The sequence below is a fragment of the Drosophila elegans genome, unplaced genomic scaffold (assembly GCF_018152505.1).
Source record: "Drosophila elegans isolate 14027-0461.03 unplaced genomic scaffold, ASM1815250v1 contig_476, whole genome shotgun sequence".
Taxonomy (NCBI): Eukaryota; Metazoa; Arthropoda; class Insecta; order Diptera; family Drosophilidae; genus Drosophila; species Drosophila elegans.
Window position 1 is genome coordinate 10,100,654 of NW_024545863.1, and position 19,301 is coordinate 10,119,954.

The window sequence follows — 19,301 nt, forward strand, 5'->3', positions numbered from 1 at the left end:
TGAGGGCGGTAATTTTATAGCTGCTTATTTAAAACTGCCCAAAATTATGCTAATATGTACCCACAATGTTCTGCAGCCGATTTTATCAGCGCGAACCGAAAAGTTCCCACACAATGAGGTGTCAAAACAAAGAGATTTCTTTAATTTTCCCTCCACTTTATGCACAATATAATGCTGACTCAACTGAATTGAGGAGCCCCTCTTCAAAGTCCGCCGACTGGAGGCTCTTCGGCAGCTGTTTACTTTGTTAATGGTCTTTTTCAGCTAAGCTTGTCCGTCGCACGCGTCCAGACCCACTTTTCAGGCACAGGACTAAGGACTAAGGACCCTGGGACACCATCCCCCTTAGACTTGTGCTCATTTTTTGACCTCCAAGCACGTGGCATTGAAAAGCTTTGGTGTTTTGATTTAAGACTGCTCTGAGGCAGTTATTCTTTTTCGTTTTCGTTTTTGTATTTTGTAGTCTGTGAGTCTGCCACGCGGAAAATAATTTATACAAAATGCTCCGCAGGATTTCATTTGCTCTCATTTTGCTGAGTGTTCAAGGTGCTGTGGAAGTTGCTTTGTTGATATTGTTAAATACTATTGAAGTAAACAACTTTAATAGACTTGAACGAAGGTAAATGTAATTGAAGTTGCACATGAAAATTAACAAATTATATTTGCTCTGAAGCCAAAGAAATCAGAAGGGCTAAAAAATGACTTAATAGGTTGTGCAACAATACAGTTCGTGGGAATCATTCTGAAGGACGATCTTTTTATTTTTTGATGCATACTGAACGGACTGACGTAGCAGATTTTCAGTTTTGCGGTTAAGTTCTTATAGTAGTCTCCGACGCACACTCTCGGCGTCACTACCAGGACTGCCACCCACAGTGATTTGTCAATTAAATTATGCCCATCATGGTTAAGGCCACAATAAGTATATATTGACTTGCATTTTAATATTAGTCACTTTTGCATTGAATCAAATTATTTATTTAAATTGCTTGTATTTGGTGCAATTGGAACAATAGCAAACTAAAAATACCTATCATCCCGAGCATAATAGTTGACCCCTTTAATTTTTAAAACATTTGATAGCCCAGTGTCCCTCATCTTCCCGAAATTGAATGTGCCATTCATGTTTTTAGGTAATCGGATTTATTATTATTATTATTAATTTTGATTGCCTTAAGTTGTTATTCCAATGTTAAGTCAAGACGGTCATAAAACTCAATTTTAGGCAACGTAGTGCAACTTTATTATACTTAGTGCAGAGTATTATATATTTTTTAAGACTTCAAGAACTTAAAACGCACTTTCATTACTGAGACAATTTAATTTAATTGGCTTAGGGCCAAAGTTTTCAAGTTGAAAATTAAACCTGAATTGAAATCAAAAGTTAAGGCCAGGGCATTAAATAAATGGCAATTTCCCCCGGAACTTAACCAGGCGCAAACTCCGTAAAGAAATTAATTTCCCACCCCTCAAAGGGAGAGTCAGCGAATGTTGCGTTTGCAAATCTCTTCAGGAATGCCCCAAGGCATTCGTGTGTAATTTTATGTCATTGATTTGGTCCCGGCAACAGTTTGTCAAGCACTCACATCTGACCCTGTGCCACCCACCGCATCGCGCTTCACAGATGTCGACCCTTGACACAAACAGTCAGGCGGGACACACCGAAACTCGGCCCAGAGTCTTGGAAATTTATTACGTTTTGAAGTATTTTTCCGGTTTTGTTGCCCGGAAATTGCCGAAACGTGTGGCCGGCGTGCCAAATCCTTGGAATGAGCTGAAATAAATTATTAATAATTTCTATGAGTTCCCCCGCAGACTCCAGACTTTGGGAATTTACACGGTTTGTCGTCGAATAAATGAATTATTTATTTTAATGTCAAATATTCCTGTTACCAAGCTTCACCCTCAGGTCAACTACCGTATTGGCCTCTCAACTCGTTCCTTCTTCAGGGACGTGCTGGCGATGTTTTCTGTCATTTTCATTTTCCTGTTTTTGCAGTGATAATCTTTTTTGCTGTGACCCTACAATCCAAGATTATGATTGACGAATGTTCAGTATTCATTATGCAAGCCCAGTTTTAACTCGGCAAATGTTTTCAAGAAATAAGAAATGATTCGTTTTTATCCTTGATGCTTGAATTGAAATAAGAATAAGATAAGGTTAATTCGGTGCACAAAAAGATTAAAAGATTAAAAATATGTATTTATAAAAAGATATAAAAACGCATAACAAAAAAAAAACATATTCCTGAACCAACCATACAAAATTCAACTGTAACTAAGATTCAACATGTTTAAGCTAAAAGCCACTTTTGAACATCAATTAATATGAATGAAAATAGATAAAGCAAGCAAATGTTGAAAAAGAGAAATCAATTTGATTGGCCCCATGGATTTCACTTTTCAATTAAGGCCAGAAAATTATGAGTCAAAGGAAACACTCAAACCACTGCTCATCGGCAGAATGTTATTCAAGGTTTTGCATTTCAATTCGAATCAATTTAGTTGGGGTCGGAGAAAAGAGGGTAAAGCACCCAGAACTGGCAGTAGCAACTTGAATTGCCTGTCATTCATCAGAGGGCAAATACGAAATGGAATTTAATGATATTATATGTATATTCTCGCATTGTCTGTTTGCTTATGTACTGTTGCTGTTGTCAACGTCAATGACATGCAATTATTTTCACATTAAAACTCATTTCCGTTATTGTAACTGAAGCGAGACATTAACGGTTGGGTGAAGCATCTATGGCTTTGTATGAGAGCAATTAGTGTTGCCAACAATCTATTTCGAGAACAGGATATGTTGTCCTTGGTAGACACTGTAAATAAGGAATAGGTCTTAGATATTTACACAAGTCTCCCAATTGTTTTATAATAATAATAATATATGTTCTAATAATTGGCCAATAAGCAAATTCGTTTACAAACTGTTAAATGATTAATACATAAAGACAAGAACGCAAGTATTTTGAAGTCAATTGACAACTTGAATATATTTATTTAAGTTTATTACTTTGTTTTGGGCCCATTTGAGGTAAAACGCACAAAAAGACAAAGATCGGCCGGGTCCCGTGAAAAAGTTTGAAGATGCAGCTTTGGAGACTCTGTTGGATGAAGATTCTTGTCAGACACAACAAGAATCCATCACTGAGCTCTCTATTTTGAATAATCAGTATGTAGCTATTTTTACGCAATAAAGCCTCAAACTATGAAAAAAACGGCGGTTTTCTACTTGTACACCTAATATTAAAATCGGAAAACGATATCATATAGCTGCCATTGGAACTATCAAATTATTGAGCTGCAAATCATCATAGCTTCAATGTAAACATACACGCAAGTCAATCATAATTTTAATGTTTTCAAGAATATTTAATTTTTGCAATAGCTGCAAGGATATATGAACATCGGCTTGCCCAAGTTTGCTTCCTTTCTTGTTTGTTTTATTTTTAAGAAAATTGGAGATAACACATCTGCTTATATTCAGTTAAAAAATCCTACTTAACTTTCGTTTTAAGAAATAAATTCCTAAGAAGTTGCGGTCCACCAAGGATAGTCCCCAAATTTCATGTCAATTTATTTAAATGTATATTATATCGATATTTTTGCATCGAAGTCCGTTCAGCTTGTAAAGGAACGATCCAAATAGATAAATTGGCAGCACTGATGACCAAGTCGGCTAATTGGCAGTGTTGGCATCGTTGGCAGCGTCGACAATCAATACTCCATTCGGTCAGTTGTTGCGACTCTCCACTCGTCATTCGCCACTCTTATGCAAATTCGAGATGCAGTCCTCCCCTTTTCTGTCCCGCTGTTGGCATAGCATAATTAAAGGGATATGTGTGGGTGGTGGCCCGAATGATAGCCCCATCGTATGCTAGTGTGTGGCTTCATGGCCATATTAAAATTATTACTGTGTGCACTGGTCAAATGAGAAAAGTTGGCGAAATATTGCATTTTAAGTTGAAGGATTCGGGAAACTTTAATATTTACAATCAATTTAAAATTCGAGCAAACACTTACATCAGTGTTGTGGCGGAAAGTAATTGTCCTGCCGGGCCATTCCCTTAAGGTCATTAATTCATTCGGCGACAGCTGCGAAAAGTGAAAATCGTCTTTCGCCGGTGAAATTAACATACTGACCAGCAAGTGGGAAAATTTAATTAAAGTACAAAATGATTGTAAATGCGAGCTGCTTTACTATCATTTGCATCGAGTGGAATATAAATGTTGCCATTTCATTCCGATCTTATTGACCATTAAGCAGGTCGGACAACGTTTTCATTTGGTGACCCTATATTGGCTCTTTTTTATTATTATTGTGAGTATTGTTTATTGTGCCGGCTAATGTGGCATAGTCTAGACACTTTTAATATATCTAAATTCTTCAGCAGGGGGTTTCGGTAGGCCAGTTCAGGCTGTGTTAAAGCTGAAAACCATTCGCAACGCTCATACGCCGCGTTGGCCACATAAATCTTTCGCCCTCGTGCGATACCAACTATGTGCGTGTCTGGGTATGTGCACATTAAAAGTTTGCCAAAGAGCTTATGGCACCATTTGTAAAAGCGATTTTTAATGCTGCTGTGAGATCCACACACAAGAGGGTGTGAAAGAGTGGAAAGCTCCCTCCAATGCCATGGCCAGCATCTAATGGCTTTCCACGCATTACAGGAAAAACTTTTTTAATGAGAGCGCTTCGTGCCAATACCCTTTGCCAACATACGATATGATAGTATCAGAGCCCGAGACGTGCTATTTGAAATAATATTTCCGTGGCATATAACTTTTATTATCCATGAATTTCGGATGTTTCTCAAAAGACACATTTAAACATTTATTATATAAGGAAATTATATATTTTTTTGACCAAATTAACCTGGATATCGGTTATTTGTATGGACTTTCAAATTTAGCTCGGAAGAATATAATACTTTTGAAATTTCAATAATAAAATAAAATTGATATTATTGTGGCAGCAATTTAACATAAAAATACGTCAGCTAAAGCAGGTTTATTAAAAAATTATCCAAATACCAGCTACTTAAGCTGTTTAAACTGTCGTCTATTAGGAGTACACAAAGTTCGAAGTACAAGAAATGTAATCATTCGAGTCGCCTTTCGACATCGCTTAGTGTCATTTAAATTGTTGCTCGGCTTGGCAGCTCATGGCATTTCCCGCGGGAAGAGCTGGGGGTTGAGTAATTAGTTGACGCGCATTATATCGCAATGATTTTGTCACGGCCTGACATTGAGCGGCTTCGGCTTTCGTCCGCTTTGCAGTTACCCCAACATGGTAAGTATTATATGAAACGGCTTAAAAAGTTTCCATTGCAACTGAAAATCGTTTTGGCCATTTTTCTGGAAATTGACTAGAAAACTTATTGGTATTCTATTTGAGCCTACGCTCAGTTTGACTTTTAATTGCAAATTTGTGCATTTAAATTGCAGCATATCTGAAATTAAATCAAACACTGCCTTTGATTGTTTGCAAATAATATACACATGTTTTGTTCCTAAACTCAAATTTATAGTTTCTTGTTAGAAAGTGATTACATTTTTGTGAAAGCAAATAAAACATGTCAGACAATTTTCGCATTTAGCCGGTTTTAGTAGATCATTATCGCTTTCTAACTTTGATATTCATTTTAAATTTTAATTTTGTATTTATAGAAGATATGAAAAAGCTTCTTCCAAGTTGGCATAAATTAATTGCTATTTTATATAAGAGCATATAATCATTTTTAAATTCTTCCATTTTCAAATTACTTTTTAAAACATTAAGTTTGAAAATTTTTATCAAACCCTTTCTTTTTGTATAGGGTGTTCAATAACATGGAGTAATTTAATAGTTAATTAATTAAACACACACGAGCCGATTGTACTTTGATATTTATTTTTACGTGCACTATTTATTTTTATTTTGAGACTTAAAAAGTTTTATTGTTATTAAAACCTAACCAACAATATATCAGATTTGCAATTCTGCAGCATTATATCCTGCCGCATACAACCGGTGTGATTCGTCACTATGTGATCAACCATCATTTATTGTGAAAATGGGTGAAAGAGAAAAAATCTTTAAACGATGGAATTGCCATTAAACGATAATTTTTCAGAATTATTTCAATGGCTTATTTTAATGCCATTAATGAAAATGTTTGCTTCATTTATGCCTGAGGCCAGATAGCCATTTAAATCAGCTGTTGCATCAAGATCGCCACCGGACTTGCCGCCAATAACACCGTCGGCCAATGAGCACGCATTACTGTCAATCAGGCGTGTAATTAACGCGGCTAAATGGACAACAGCCAACCAGTAACAACAATGCCAACAGCCAGTGACAAACGGGAGCCATAAATATGGCAAATCGGTATGGCAATGATTTGATTAGATCGGCCGAGCCATGTGATTTCCCCTGCAAAGCACAGAGAAAAACGAACTGAAATAATATATTTTATTAATATTGAATTCAATTATTAGTACATTTAAATACAAATGAAGAAGATCCAAAGAAAATATTTTAAAATGCTTAGCTATTACATTAAAGTGTGATATTTTACCATTAAAATTTATGTTTATTTGTTACCAAATGCTTGTATTGTATTGTAGAACATTTTTACCGAGTGTGGGTTTTGGCCTGCACTGGAACGTCAATGCAAATGCGACAAATTTCTGACAGCTCGAACGTCAGCGACATCATCAACGCGAAGTAATTAGCATTTAGCAGGCTGAGCGAATGTCGAGCGATGGGTTCGCGTTCACGGTGAGATTTGGATTTGGATTCGGGTTCGGTTTCGGATTCGGTTTTGGCTTGGGTGCCATAACATGTATATTAGCCGGGGGCCAAAACGTTTGTAGCTATTTGGCAGTTGACAGCGGCTTTCAGTGTCAGTTTCTGTTTCGGCGGCGCCAAGCAATTAATTAAATGCTGCTAATGAATCCGAATTCCGCTTTTGCGGTAGACACTAGAATGTGTTTGCTTGCAGGAAGGGAAAGCCGTTTTAGAAGTTTGACAAGTAAAGTATTCTGATTGTGCTGGAGGGGCGACACCTGGCCTAAAATTTAGCTGTTTGAGATGAACTTTCTTGTTTTTGACAGCTCTATTGCACTGAATATTTTATCTAAATATGAATTTTAAGATTTATTTACAGCTAAGAAACCATTAAACGCTTGACCATGTTGGTATAATTCAAATTAATTTTTGAGTACCTACCATAATAACAACTTTGTGTTAAACAAATTAGTTTCAAACAAAAGTGGTATTGTATTTATAAATTGTAATTACATTCTACAAGTTTGTGTAAATCCCTTAGGAACTATAAAAACTATTTTGATTAATTGGAAGATTGAAAGAAATTTCTTAAAAATAATTATCATTTAATGTTCAAGTTTCCACTGCACCCACTATAATTCCGCCACAAAGGTGTTCATTTAAAATAGATAACCTGACTTGGCAAAATGCTAACAGATGTTAGTGCCTCGATGGTCAAAAATGTTCACTCCTATGCATTCATAAATTATTTAAGATCCATCAACATTTGAAATCTTCGAATATTTTGTGTGAGTTTCATGCTTCAACAGTCGCTTTAAATAATACCGCATAGAGTTCACTCATTATCTCAGTGTGTGTCGTATCTTATTTATTTTATGCTCTGACTTGGCCTTTGAATGGTTGCTTATCTAATCTAGTGAGGTTGATTCCTACCGCCGGACGTGGCGCGGGAATGGAGTGATCGTGGGCAAAGGACCACGTCGTGGTCGGACGGTGCTGGTGAGGAAGTAGTTGGAGAACCGGGACTGGAAGCCGCTCCTCAAAGCGGAAACTGGGGCAGGCAGAACCGCCGGAGGTGGTTGAGCCGAGTACTGTGGGCGGGGTGCTGGGGCTGGTTGAACCGAGTACTGGGGACGGGGAACAGCCGGAAGTGTGACCTTGGGGGTAGAGGGTGTAGCGACCTTGATCGCAGGCTTGGGCGTGGTCTTCACCACCGACTGAGGCTTGTCCTCCGCTGGCTTGGCATCATCCTCGAAGGGTGGCAGCAGATCGAGAGGGAGGTCCTGCACGTCCTGCTTGCCGGCAATGGACTTCGATTTATCCTCCTTGGCCAGCTGAGCTGGCTTCTGGTAATACGATTTTTTGGTGGGCTTTGTGGCCAACGTTGTGACTGGCCTTGCAGTTGTCGTGGTTGTCGTGGTTGTCGTTGTGGTGCTCGGTTCATCCTGGAGGGGTGGCAGTAAGTCGTTGAATGGCAGGGCAACCTTATCCGCCTTTATTTCCGACACATCAGCTCCGCAGAAGCCGATCAATAATGCCAATGCAATGAAAGACTGAAATGAAATTGGAGGAATTGTTATATAATAGCTTTTGACTTAATATATTATAAATTAATGCATATGTTAAGGTACCACTAAGATGCATTCTCAAACAAAAATAAAAAATGTTTGAACGAGTTAATTAACCTTTTTAAAAATGCAAACATTTTTTTACTATTTTTGAGGTTGTTTAAACATTAATGAGCATCTGAAAATATATATGCCTGATAAAAAATGTTCGACTTACTTAATCTAAATTTCATTTAAACTTACAAAAAATAGTGAGAAAAAAAGGTTACCTTGGCCAATAACTTTATTTGATTTGCCAACCAATTTCGCTTGTATCTCTTAAGTTATGGCCCTATTGTTTTATTTGGTCGCAGACATTCCAAAAGTGTTTCAATTTCCAAAATTTGGTTAAGTTTTTGCTCTGGAAGTGTGGGCGCTATAAAAATATTCCCATCCGAATTATGTTGACCTTCGAATCGGCAAAAGCCTTGCATTGTTCGGCACATGCCAAAACTGGATTAGTTTATTGCCAGTTCTATTCGCGTTCATATTCTAACGGAAACGTTCCTTTCTCTTGTGGGAAAGGTCGTTAGACCTTCTCAGGCAATGATTAACTTAGCAGCTATAATGAAACTAATCGAGCTTGAAATTTATGCAAAGAAGAAATTATAAGTCATCTTATGGTCATGGCTCGCAGTTTCACACCTCAAATAATAAAGCAATTTATTTTACCGAACGAAAATATGTAAAGTAGCCAACGTCAGTTCACAAGTTTTTTTTTATTTCGGTGGTTGTTTAATCAACTATTTAATTGGCAATGTATTCAAACATTTGATTTGCTCATAATGTTAATTTCTGTTCAGAACCGATTGCATATTGTAATTTATGCAGCAAACTGGAATTTCACTAGTGATGCTTACGCAAATAGCTAATTAGAACAAATTTGCTGCATTCCTAAAAAGTCCGTTTCAGGAAAGACCAGCTTTCATATCCATTTGGAGCAATTAAGAATTCACTTTTATACAGAAAAGTAGTCAACTTACGTATTTGGGTGACATATTTGCTAGGGATCCTATTATTTTAAGTGGGAAGAACACAGGAGTCCCGAACCGATCACTTTGAAATTTAATAACGAACTAAAAGCGTCGTTGAGCATGCGCAGCACTTTTATAGTCGATGGGACCAATCCATTTCCAAGCTGAAACGAGATAGAAGTTACACGAACTTGCTGCACAGTGTAAAGTTTAATAACCGGATTAAGTCGGGGGTATTGTTTTATTTGTATTTTGCTTAGCATGGAAGATGAGCACGAGAGCGATGGTGCTCTGGGTGCCTGGGTCTCTCTGTCCAATTAAGTGGTTTCTTCAACGATTATCACTTCTTGGGTTTCGGTAGAATGCAGCAGCAGCAAAAGGCACTGAAACAGCTGACTAGCCGCTGAACTTGTGGGGTTCACGGTCGCAGCCTGTGGATACAGCATCTCGAATCTCACTTTTCGGATCTGGTTCTTGTGGGTTGACACACACCTGCGGACTTTTAACATTGTTTCGGGGAGAGCGAATGTAATTATTAACATTTTTGTCAGCTTGCATAAATTGTGATAAAAGGCGAAGCTGGTTTGGGCCACTTCCTCATACAAGAGGGTGTATGCCCGTGTTCGGGGATTGATTTTATTTCCAATTCTTAATTGGATTTAATAGTATTCGCACAGTGTCAACCTGTTATTTTTCTATTCAGTGGAACGCCCTCATTTGCATTTAAATCGTGGGGGGATTCTTTAATGGAGTGAAAGCAAATTAGTGCAAATTACAAGTGCCCCGATACCAGATCAGCATCTCCGTCATCAAAGCCCAGAATTTGATTGGGCCCTTTACTCGCTGTTGGCTTTATTACCTCAATTTCAGTTGATACATCTCCAATTTATGCAAATTATGTGAGCGTTGATTCCTAACGCCAAGACTTTTTGTGCGTGCGAAGGCTCATAAATTATTAGCCGCATTAGAGGCAACCGGATTTCTCGGGCTTTGTTTTGTTCGGTTTGGTTCGACGAGATTAATTGCTCAGCAGCCCATTGTTAAGATCCGTGTGGTATTTTTTGATAAGCGTTGGCAAATAGTTTAAACTTTGTATTCTGCTTACTGAGGTATTTGGCCTAAGTGGATTCATTTTTAAAAGATTTGTATCTCTCCAACAAATACGTGTCGTGGTGGCTTGCTTTGCAAACGTTATTTGGATCGCAAGGTATTAACAATATAATTAATCTGATTTTTTGGTTATTAACATTAAATATTTTGTGTTAGTTTTAGTGACTAGTAAATTTATAAACAAACCGGTGTTTATTTGTATGCTTTACGAAATTTGTTTTTTTTTTTTTTGGTTTTACTAGGTAAAAACAATGGCAAGTTTCAACATGTAATAAAAAAATTGGTTTTTGACCAACAAATTATTTATAAAGATATTTTATGTAGGTTCCGGGTTTTCAAAAGTCTTAAATTTATTATATAATTCATTTCCAAGCATATCAACCAAAAAACATTAATTAAAAATTAGTTTACTTTATGATCAACTTATTTATGAAAAACTAAATACTTTCTAGTTTTTTATTTAATGGTCTAATACATGTAACAGTATATTAGTATATTTTTGACTGTACCACTTTTCCATTTACCTTAATTATTGTACTGTTATTTTATTGGCAATTCACGTGCCTCAAATTCATCAAAAGCGTATTATATATGCGGCCCCAACTGAGTCCGTCTGAATTGTTCAAGTGTTTTCACTTAACCAACCCATTTTTGATGGCCCTCTCTTATATGTGGCTTACAATGGGTCGAAAAGACTTTGGCAACACAATAATTGTTAAATGCTATTGTTATTGTTAAGTAAAAAACATTGTTAGTCAAAATATTAGTTAATTTTTTAATAAATAAATGCAAATAAAAGGAGTCTTATATATGAAATTCATTTTATTTTTGCCATTCGTATTTTGATATAATTGAAAATAAAGTCATTATAAAATATTTAAAATTTAATACGCTTTAAAACCAAACAAAATAAATAATTATTTATAATAATAATAAATATAATATATAATATATCATCGTAAATAATTTTTCTTTCTTGTCATTGAATCTTCAGTACAGTATTTCAACGAGTAAAATAAAACCGGTCCATTTTAAAGCAATATTTTCTGTAGACAAACCACAGTGCGGCGTTCTTATTGTTTCAGTTGTGTTCCATGACCGACTCCATTTCGGCTCCCATAGCCTTTTCAGATATTTATTTGTATGTATTTATTTATATTTATGTGAGAGTGGGCCTGCGATAAGGGAAATTCCGAGGAGGGAATGCGGAAACCAAATATCGAACTTTGTCTGCAGGAGCGGAGTCCTTTGGGTACTCGCCCGCATTCAATTGTCGTTGTATATACATATAAATCGAAAATTTCTGTTGTTCTACCGAGAAGGCCGTCGCGTGTCAATGCGTAACATCAACCATGTTTATGGACGAAAGATATGCCATCGAAATCGAAACCCAAAAATACAAAGATGTTCTTGTAAAGCGAAATAAATCGTGTGTCAATTCATGACCCATTTTTGAGGATTTGATATGACGTCAAATGTTTTACTTACACACGAGGCAAATTGAGAATGGTTCAAATCAATTAAAGTTCTGTGTTACGTCAACAGTTGCCAAGGTCCTAAGACTGTCTGCACTTTGTAATAGACATATTTAGATATATATATTCAACTTTTAATAATTTTGTTCAAAGGGAATTATGTTTACTTAGACAACCAGTATTTTCCTCAACAAATTTTCAATACTCCTTATGATCGATACAATTTTAGCTTTAATTTTGCTTTAATTTTTCGAAGTGGTTACTACTTGTTATTTATTTGCCGGCACTTCCGGGTAAACATATGCAGAGGAAGCAGGTAGATGGGAGGCTATAATAGCCTGACCTCCCATCTATTTTAGGTAGAACATGTACGAGCACTTTTGGCCCAGCCCGAGGTCGTTTCGCCTGCCAATCTGTTTGCTCATGCCAGGGAACTTGCTGGCGGCTTTGTTTTGCTTCCAGCCTTTTTCAACGCTCTCTTTGACCGGCTTAAGCTGGAGCTTCGTCGGGAACTTGAACCGAGCTGGTCTCCTGCCCCAATGCCGTTTTGCCGTTTACAACTTCCTGGTCAGGCCTGTGGCCTTGCCTTTTGGCCTGTCGCTGGTCTTTTGTTTGCCTTTTCGTTTTCGCTTTCGCTCCTTGTTTTTATACCCAGTAGTTCAACAGTGAGGGGTATTGACCAATGGTCGAAATAAGTTTAAATAAAAAATCATTTACTCAATGTGTTCTTCGTTATCGTCTTTTAAATGGGTATAAATAAAATGTGGCTGCAAAATGTTCATAATTTATGCATATACTTACACGATCTTGCCAGTAACATATAGTGAAATATTTGACAATAATGAATATAGTGAACTTAGTTATATATAATACCTAATAGTCGGTACATCCCAGTCGCTTTATTCGACTTAAGCTGCCTACTTGTTATTTTTGGGTTTTTGTTGAGGGCTGGCCTTTATGGTTATCGCCGTTTTTTGGTTGCCTGCTTGTTGTTCTTGGCCGCAAGTTTGTTTTCGGCTGTTGCCAAGTGGAATGCACCGTCCTGCCCCTGTAATTAGCACAAAAACAAGACGGGAAGGGTGTTCTCCCACCGAGAAGCAGGATGCACCCAAAATGTTAACAACTTGAAGTTCCCGCCGAGAGTTGCTGTTGTAGTTGCTGGTGCAATTGCATGATTTGCGGGCCCGAAAGTCAAACTCAAGGCACTCGCACTGCGCGCACTCGAAAGTCATAAAGTGCAAAAATTGTTACACTCAGGCAGAAATGAATTATGAAAGTTGCAGGAACCTCCACAGATTCTTTGCCTTATTTTGCTTTTTGCTTACGCTTTTCCTCTTTCATCCCCACTTTTCACCCCCTGGTGAGCTCAGCGAAAGTTAAGTTTCGGGGAAAGTTCTGTTTGCGAGTCGAGTGCATATTATTTAATTCAATTTGAATGGGAAACTTAAAAATATTGCAAACTCGAGGACAAGCCAGCGGGTAGTCGTTGTCTTGCCCAGTTCGCAAGTTGTATTTTCATTCGATTTGAGTTCGGGTCGGTCCTTAGCTCTTCTAAGGTCGGCCGTGGCTCAAGCCTGAGTGAGTTTCAAGAGTAAAACTCGTTCTTTTGTTTGATTAACTTGTAAATTAAATGCTTAAAGCCCTTGAAGTTGATCTTAATCTTCTTCTTTGATAAAATTATAACTAAATAAAAAAATGTATAATGTCTTCCGTTTAAACCGTGGACCCAGTATTTTTAAATTTATCGTTAGAACAATTATAAATTACTAAGATGTACTGATAAAACTTAAATCGAATGTATTTGTTGAAAATGTATTGGATATTATTTTGTGCTTAAATTTGGTTTAGCTATTAATACGACTACATAAATATTTTGTTCCAACTGAACTCCATTTTTTTAAAGAATTTAGTTTTAAAGTTTAAATCTCTGATTTATCACGATTTCTCCATTCTTAAAATGTATATTCTTAAAAATATATATTCAATAGAATCAGGCTCAATTCCTCTTGGAATCTACTACAGTCTTTTGTTTGTTCTATTTCGGATTAGGCAGTATTTGTAAATTTATATATAATTGCATTTTTCATAGCATTAAAAGTAAAATTATTTACAACTATATTTTTTTTCAATTTTTAAAAACGACATGACACATTTTTTAAAATTGCTTGAAATGAAAGCCAATTATTTTATGCAAATCAGACATACATTTTATACCTGACCATCTTCAAAATTTTTTGGTGATATATGTAAATCCCAGATATTACATTTTTTATTTTACCATGTTACAACAAGTTTTGAATCCATCTGATTTTTAATAAATACATATTTACAAACCGTTTTCAAAGATGACTGTCTTGTAGTTCCAAGTAACTACTAAAACTGGAACGCTGCCTGATTTTAACGAACTTGGGCTTACTGATTAAAGTGCCCTCCAAATAACCTGAAGAACCCAAAGTATATACAATTTTCTCCTTGTCCTTTTGTAAAAATATATTAACAGGATTGTCCGATTTGTGGATGTTTTTTTGGCATCCATTGCATAAGGGAAACCGATTGCAAATGTTTTAAACTGCTTTTCAAGCATAGATTAGCGAACACATAAATAGATTCAATTATCGTTAAGCCAAATGTCAGCACCCCAGAATGAGAAAGCCATTATAAAAATGTAGTTAAACTAATGGGCTTACCAATTTTAGAAAAATAACTGCGAGGAAATAATATTTTGTATTGCGACGAACAATTGATGTCAGAATAGTTGTTTTTATTAAAAGTTTGTATTTTTTCGACTGCAAGTGCTTATAAAGAATGTAAAATATGTCTTCTTGTTATATCTTTAACATATTAATACACCGTATACTTTGATAACTTTGTTGTTCATTGATACTTAGTTGTCTTTATTTTTTCACATTGCTGGATTTTCTGGCACGTTTTTGTCGAGCGCTTGCTGCTTATCTAATTGCCCGGACAGCTAATTAAAATCAGACTCAAATTCCCTGCATAATCGAGACCGCAGCGAAGGCAAAAACAACAGCAACAGCCAAAGTAAAATATATTACGCAGTGCGCCTAAAAGCCGACACCGAAAACTTTGTCCTCGCCTTGGCAAATACAAACACACGTGAGAACTTGTCAACTTTTCAGTGCGGGGCTGCAGTAACATTAATTAGAAAGTTTTGTCACACATGCAGGCAGTTGGTAAGTACACCCGCGGTCAATGTAGTAGTAACAAAGATGAGTTCTGAATGGTTCAAAATAGTTGTATTTACCAGACTGACAAAAATTCATCTCTTAACTGATCGTTATAATAGATGACTTTCGTTTTGAATTGTGTTTTCTTTTGTGTGCATATATTATAGTTTTTTTTTATATTTTCGCCTTTAATGTGGTCTTGGAGACAATAAAATGTGAATAAATTAACATATTCAAAGTTAGCAGTGCTATATTTTTGAATGGAATCGTATAAGGGGGTGGCCAGAATGATCTTTTGCCATAATGTGCCCTATACGACCGACCGGAGCCTGTGTAGGAATCAGTCGGTATTCCGACTTTGAAACATTGTACATTTTGAAGAGAGTGTGCGACCACAGAGACAATCTAAACTTTTCAAATCAATTTTAATTACTATAAATATGTTTCAACCTTTCGCTCAGTACATTTGGTGATGGTATCAACCTGTTCGTTTGAAAGTCAGTCAAAAAAAAAAAAAGGTTAGGTGTCGCGTATTTCGTCAGTTTGGTTGCGAAGTGGGAATTGAAGTTTTGGAACTTTGTATATCACTTTGTATCTCTAGTGGTGTAGGCACACTGGTTTCATTTTGCGTTGAACGCGTAGGCAATTTATTTCCATTGCCATAGCAACATGCGGGCTATTGGGCCACATTCTGATTTTGAGGCCGACAAGGACTTAAACATTTTTAAATGACAGAAAAAAACATTGCGATTTGAGATGAATTACCAACACAGAAATAATAACAATATATTTTAATGACTTCAATAATTTATTTATCCCAGTTTAAATATTTGAAAATGTATATATTGCATACCTTTGGTTTCTCTCCTTAATTTTTATTTCTCTAACTGCGTCGCTTAAGGGGCGCAAATTGTGGCTGGATCTTTCGACTATATAGTTCGTTCTTGCTAAGCATTTAATTTTGTATATCTTATACCCTTGCAGATTACTTCTAATATTGTTACGTCTATAGCACATTGCTCCCATAGAAACAATCGGAAAAATAAATTAGCTTAGAGCCTTTACCAATTTATTCGAGTAAACTTCCAGAAATATTTATGCTTTAATATTTCCGAATTATGGTTTTAATTTTATTGAAATAAATATGTCATAAAACTGTCATAAGAATGATCGAAAATTTCAGCTGATTTACTCATTTATATAATATACGAATACACATATAAATAAAGTCGTTTTATAGAATATTTTATTTTTGTAATAGCTTCGGCCTACCGAAGTTTGCTCCTTTTCTTCTTCATTAGAACTATCTCATACGAACTTAAATGAAAAACTAAATAATCAATTGTTTTTTTGGCGAATTTTTAAAGCACACAGTCTTCGGAATCCCCGCAATGACCTTTTCGCATTTGCAAGTTTTAGAAACTTTCCAGCTGTTGCTCCATCGGATCACGTAGCCCTTTCGATTCCCAATACTCTAATGAGTTTATAGTTTTCGTTTTGATTATTAAAGCCAGTACCAAAAGGGACCCAATTCCAATTCCAAAACCCATCGACAATGTTGCAAAATAGGGTGAGCTTTCTGCGTTGGGAAAATCGACTGGTGCTGGCGGGAAAGGGTGGAAAATTGTGGATTCTGGGCTGCCAACTGAAGACTGTACCGGGACCGGTGGCTGGGCTGGCAATTAATAGGCAAAATGTGCTACAATATTTTTGATGGCTTCTGGGCGGTCGTTCGTTGGCTGTTTTATGGCTTGGCTTATGACTCTCAGCCCAACTTGACTCAACTGTGGGACAGTAGGAAAGTGCAGAATTTTTATCAGCAGTGCTTTAATGGGGTGCAGTTGTTTACTGAAAATGGTAGAAACGGGGGTTGACTATTAATTTTAAAAGCTAATTCAAGGCGATTGTTAGGGATATTGAAAATGAGGGAGATCGATTTTTTGTAATATTAAAAAACTAAAAGTTATAACATTTTAATATTTATAAAATTTTAATAATGCGTAAAAGTGTATTATTTGATTTTTAGTTCGTGTTTTCAAAATGTTTATTTGAATTTTCACATTCAACCAAAAAAGTGGTATCTGTGGTTAAACAAGGCTATGCAAACTTGGTTATAGAGATTTAAAAGCTTGTTTGGAAGGGGGAGAAAAAAAGGCATGACCCATATGAGTTTCTTATAAATGTCACAACATAATGTCTCTGACCCGCAAGAAAAGAGAGAAAGAAAACGAAAGCAGAAAAACCCGAAGCTGAATTACACGGATGAATCATCAGAATTATCAATCATACTTGAGTGGCAAACATGGACTGGGTGGTGTGGGTCGGTTCGGAAAATCCAATTGTGAAACTGAGCTGGGAGATAAAGAGTTTGAGATACGGGATACAGCAGTCGTGTTCGCATTAAGTGCTTCATAAGTGGAAATCAACAAATATAATCTAAATAAGTGCTTGTTAAACAAATTCTTTTCCGCTGCGAGGGTTAGAAACAACGTCGAATAAAAGAATAAACTTTCATGTTGACATTGTATGAATTTGTCTTTGCCAGGCTGTCAACTATAATGGATTCTCGGTGAGATGATATTGAAAGTGGGGCGAGGCAGGCCAAATAGCACGCCCAAATTGAATCAGAAATGCTAATGTCGGTATCACGTGGAGCAATCAACGCAACTGACGAGTAATCAGCCGTTCGAATTGGAATCGAAAACGAAAGTGCCGTATGGGAATAAAAACCGGAATAAAGTGCTAAAAACGCCAAAACGTGCCTCCTGAGTTCTCGAGAGCAGACTTTAAACTTTATGCTAACCATTTTGGCAACCATGATGATGAGTTGGCAAAATAAAACAGGAAATGACCGTCGGCGGACGGACGGACACGCAACACGATTGAGCGAACCGGACGCAGGCAAGTGGCAAAACTTTCATTGCTTTTATTCGCTTATTTAACACAAATTTTTCGGTTATTTTGCAAAGCGTTTTATGTGTCTACGTCTCTGTGTGTGTGGTCGGCGTTGAGAATTTATACAAATTTGCATTGTCATTTCGGAACAATTAGCAGAGAAGCCGGACAGCAGCCCCGCAGACAACCAATTCACGTCATCCCTGGCGTATGAGCGATGTCAATGATAATCACACGGCACCACAAATATAATGAACCTGATGTTCATTTTCCCCCATGTGAAGGAGAGGAGGAGCTGTATGCCAAGGGTCACTATATTCATTAGCTAGACAAAACGTCTGGTTTCTCACTTTGCTTTAATTTCTGCTCTAGGACATGGAGGAATTGACATAAAAGACATTAAAGCTTAGATATATGAATGTCATATATACTTGGTTATAAAGTAGACTGATATGAAAAAATTACTAAAAAGTAATAATGTGGTTTTTGAATAATAAGGTAAATTTTGTTTATTAATTATAATAGAATTGGAAAATATTCGTAAAATTGCTTATTAGCCTATTATTAGCTTCAATAATTATCTAGACACGCTTTAATGAGCTTGTTAAATAATCACTTGAAATCCCCAAGGCGCGCTATGCGATTATATTTTATCGGAATTTTCAATCAATATTAGCCATAACTAAATAATGAAACAAATTAACGAGCCGATAATGGAACGGGTTTAATGAGAAGGCATGACTTGCATGGGGCAGTGATTTATCTGCGATAAATAATGGATATTTATGGTCATCAAATAAAATCCCTTAATGCTCTTGATTTCTGCTGCAACCATCATAAATAATTGTATTTTCTGACATCTTTTGTCTGAATGCTAGAAAGTAAAAAAGAAAACCCTCTAAAATTAAGCGAATAAGAGCGGGCCGAGCTGTTCGTTCGGGATGGGAAAAGTGTTGGGAAAACTGTTGCAATTTATACCAGAAATTCGACAATTTATATCGACGAAAATTGATTTTTCCGCAGCCGAAGTTCAGGATGAGTGGCAGGCGGTCGAAGGTCGAAGGTCGAGGGGCGAGGGGCGAGGCTCAGATGCGCATTTTCGATGCCGCACACGTAAAACGATCTAACAATTCAATCAGTTAGTGCCGGCAAAAAAAAATCGTTAGCTGCAGAAACTGATAATATTCGAATGCATGGCATTGGAAAAAATACGAGTGAAACACGAAAAATTTCTACTGCACTGGCCAGCGACGAAATGGTGGTCATACAGAAATATG

At 36.6% G+C, this 19,301-nt stretch overlaps 1 protein-coding gene across 1 annotated transcript; it reads right to left on the reverse strand.

The window, feature by feature from the left end:
- Nucleotides 1–7,247: 7,247 nt before the first annotated feature.
- LOC108140977 (lysine-rich arabinogalactan protein 19) lies at nucleotides 7,248–9,458 on the reverse strand. The gene is made up of 2 exons (XM_017264047.2): nucleotides 9,366–9,458; nucleotides 7,248–8,328 (listed from the first exon to the last, which is right to left on the reverse strand). Exons 1-2 carry the CDS (start codon nucleotides 9,378–9,380, stop codon nucleotides 7,705–7,707), a joined length of 639 nt encoding a protein of 212 aa, XP_017119536.1. The 5' UTR covers nucleotides 9,381–9,458; the 3' UTR covers nucleotides 7,248–7,704.
- Between the last annotated feature and the right edge of the window lie 9,843 nt (nucleotides 9,459–19,301).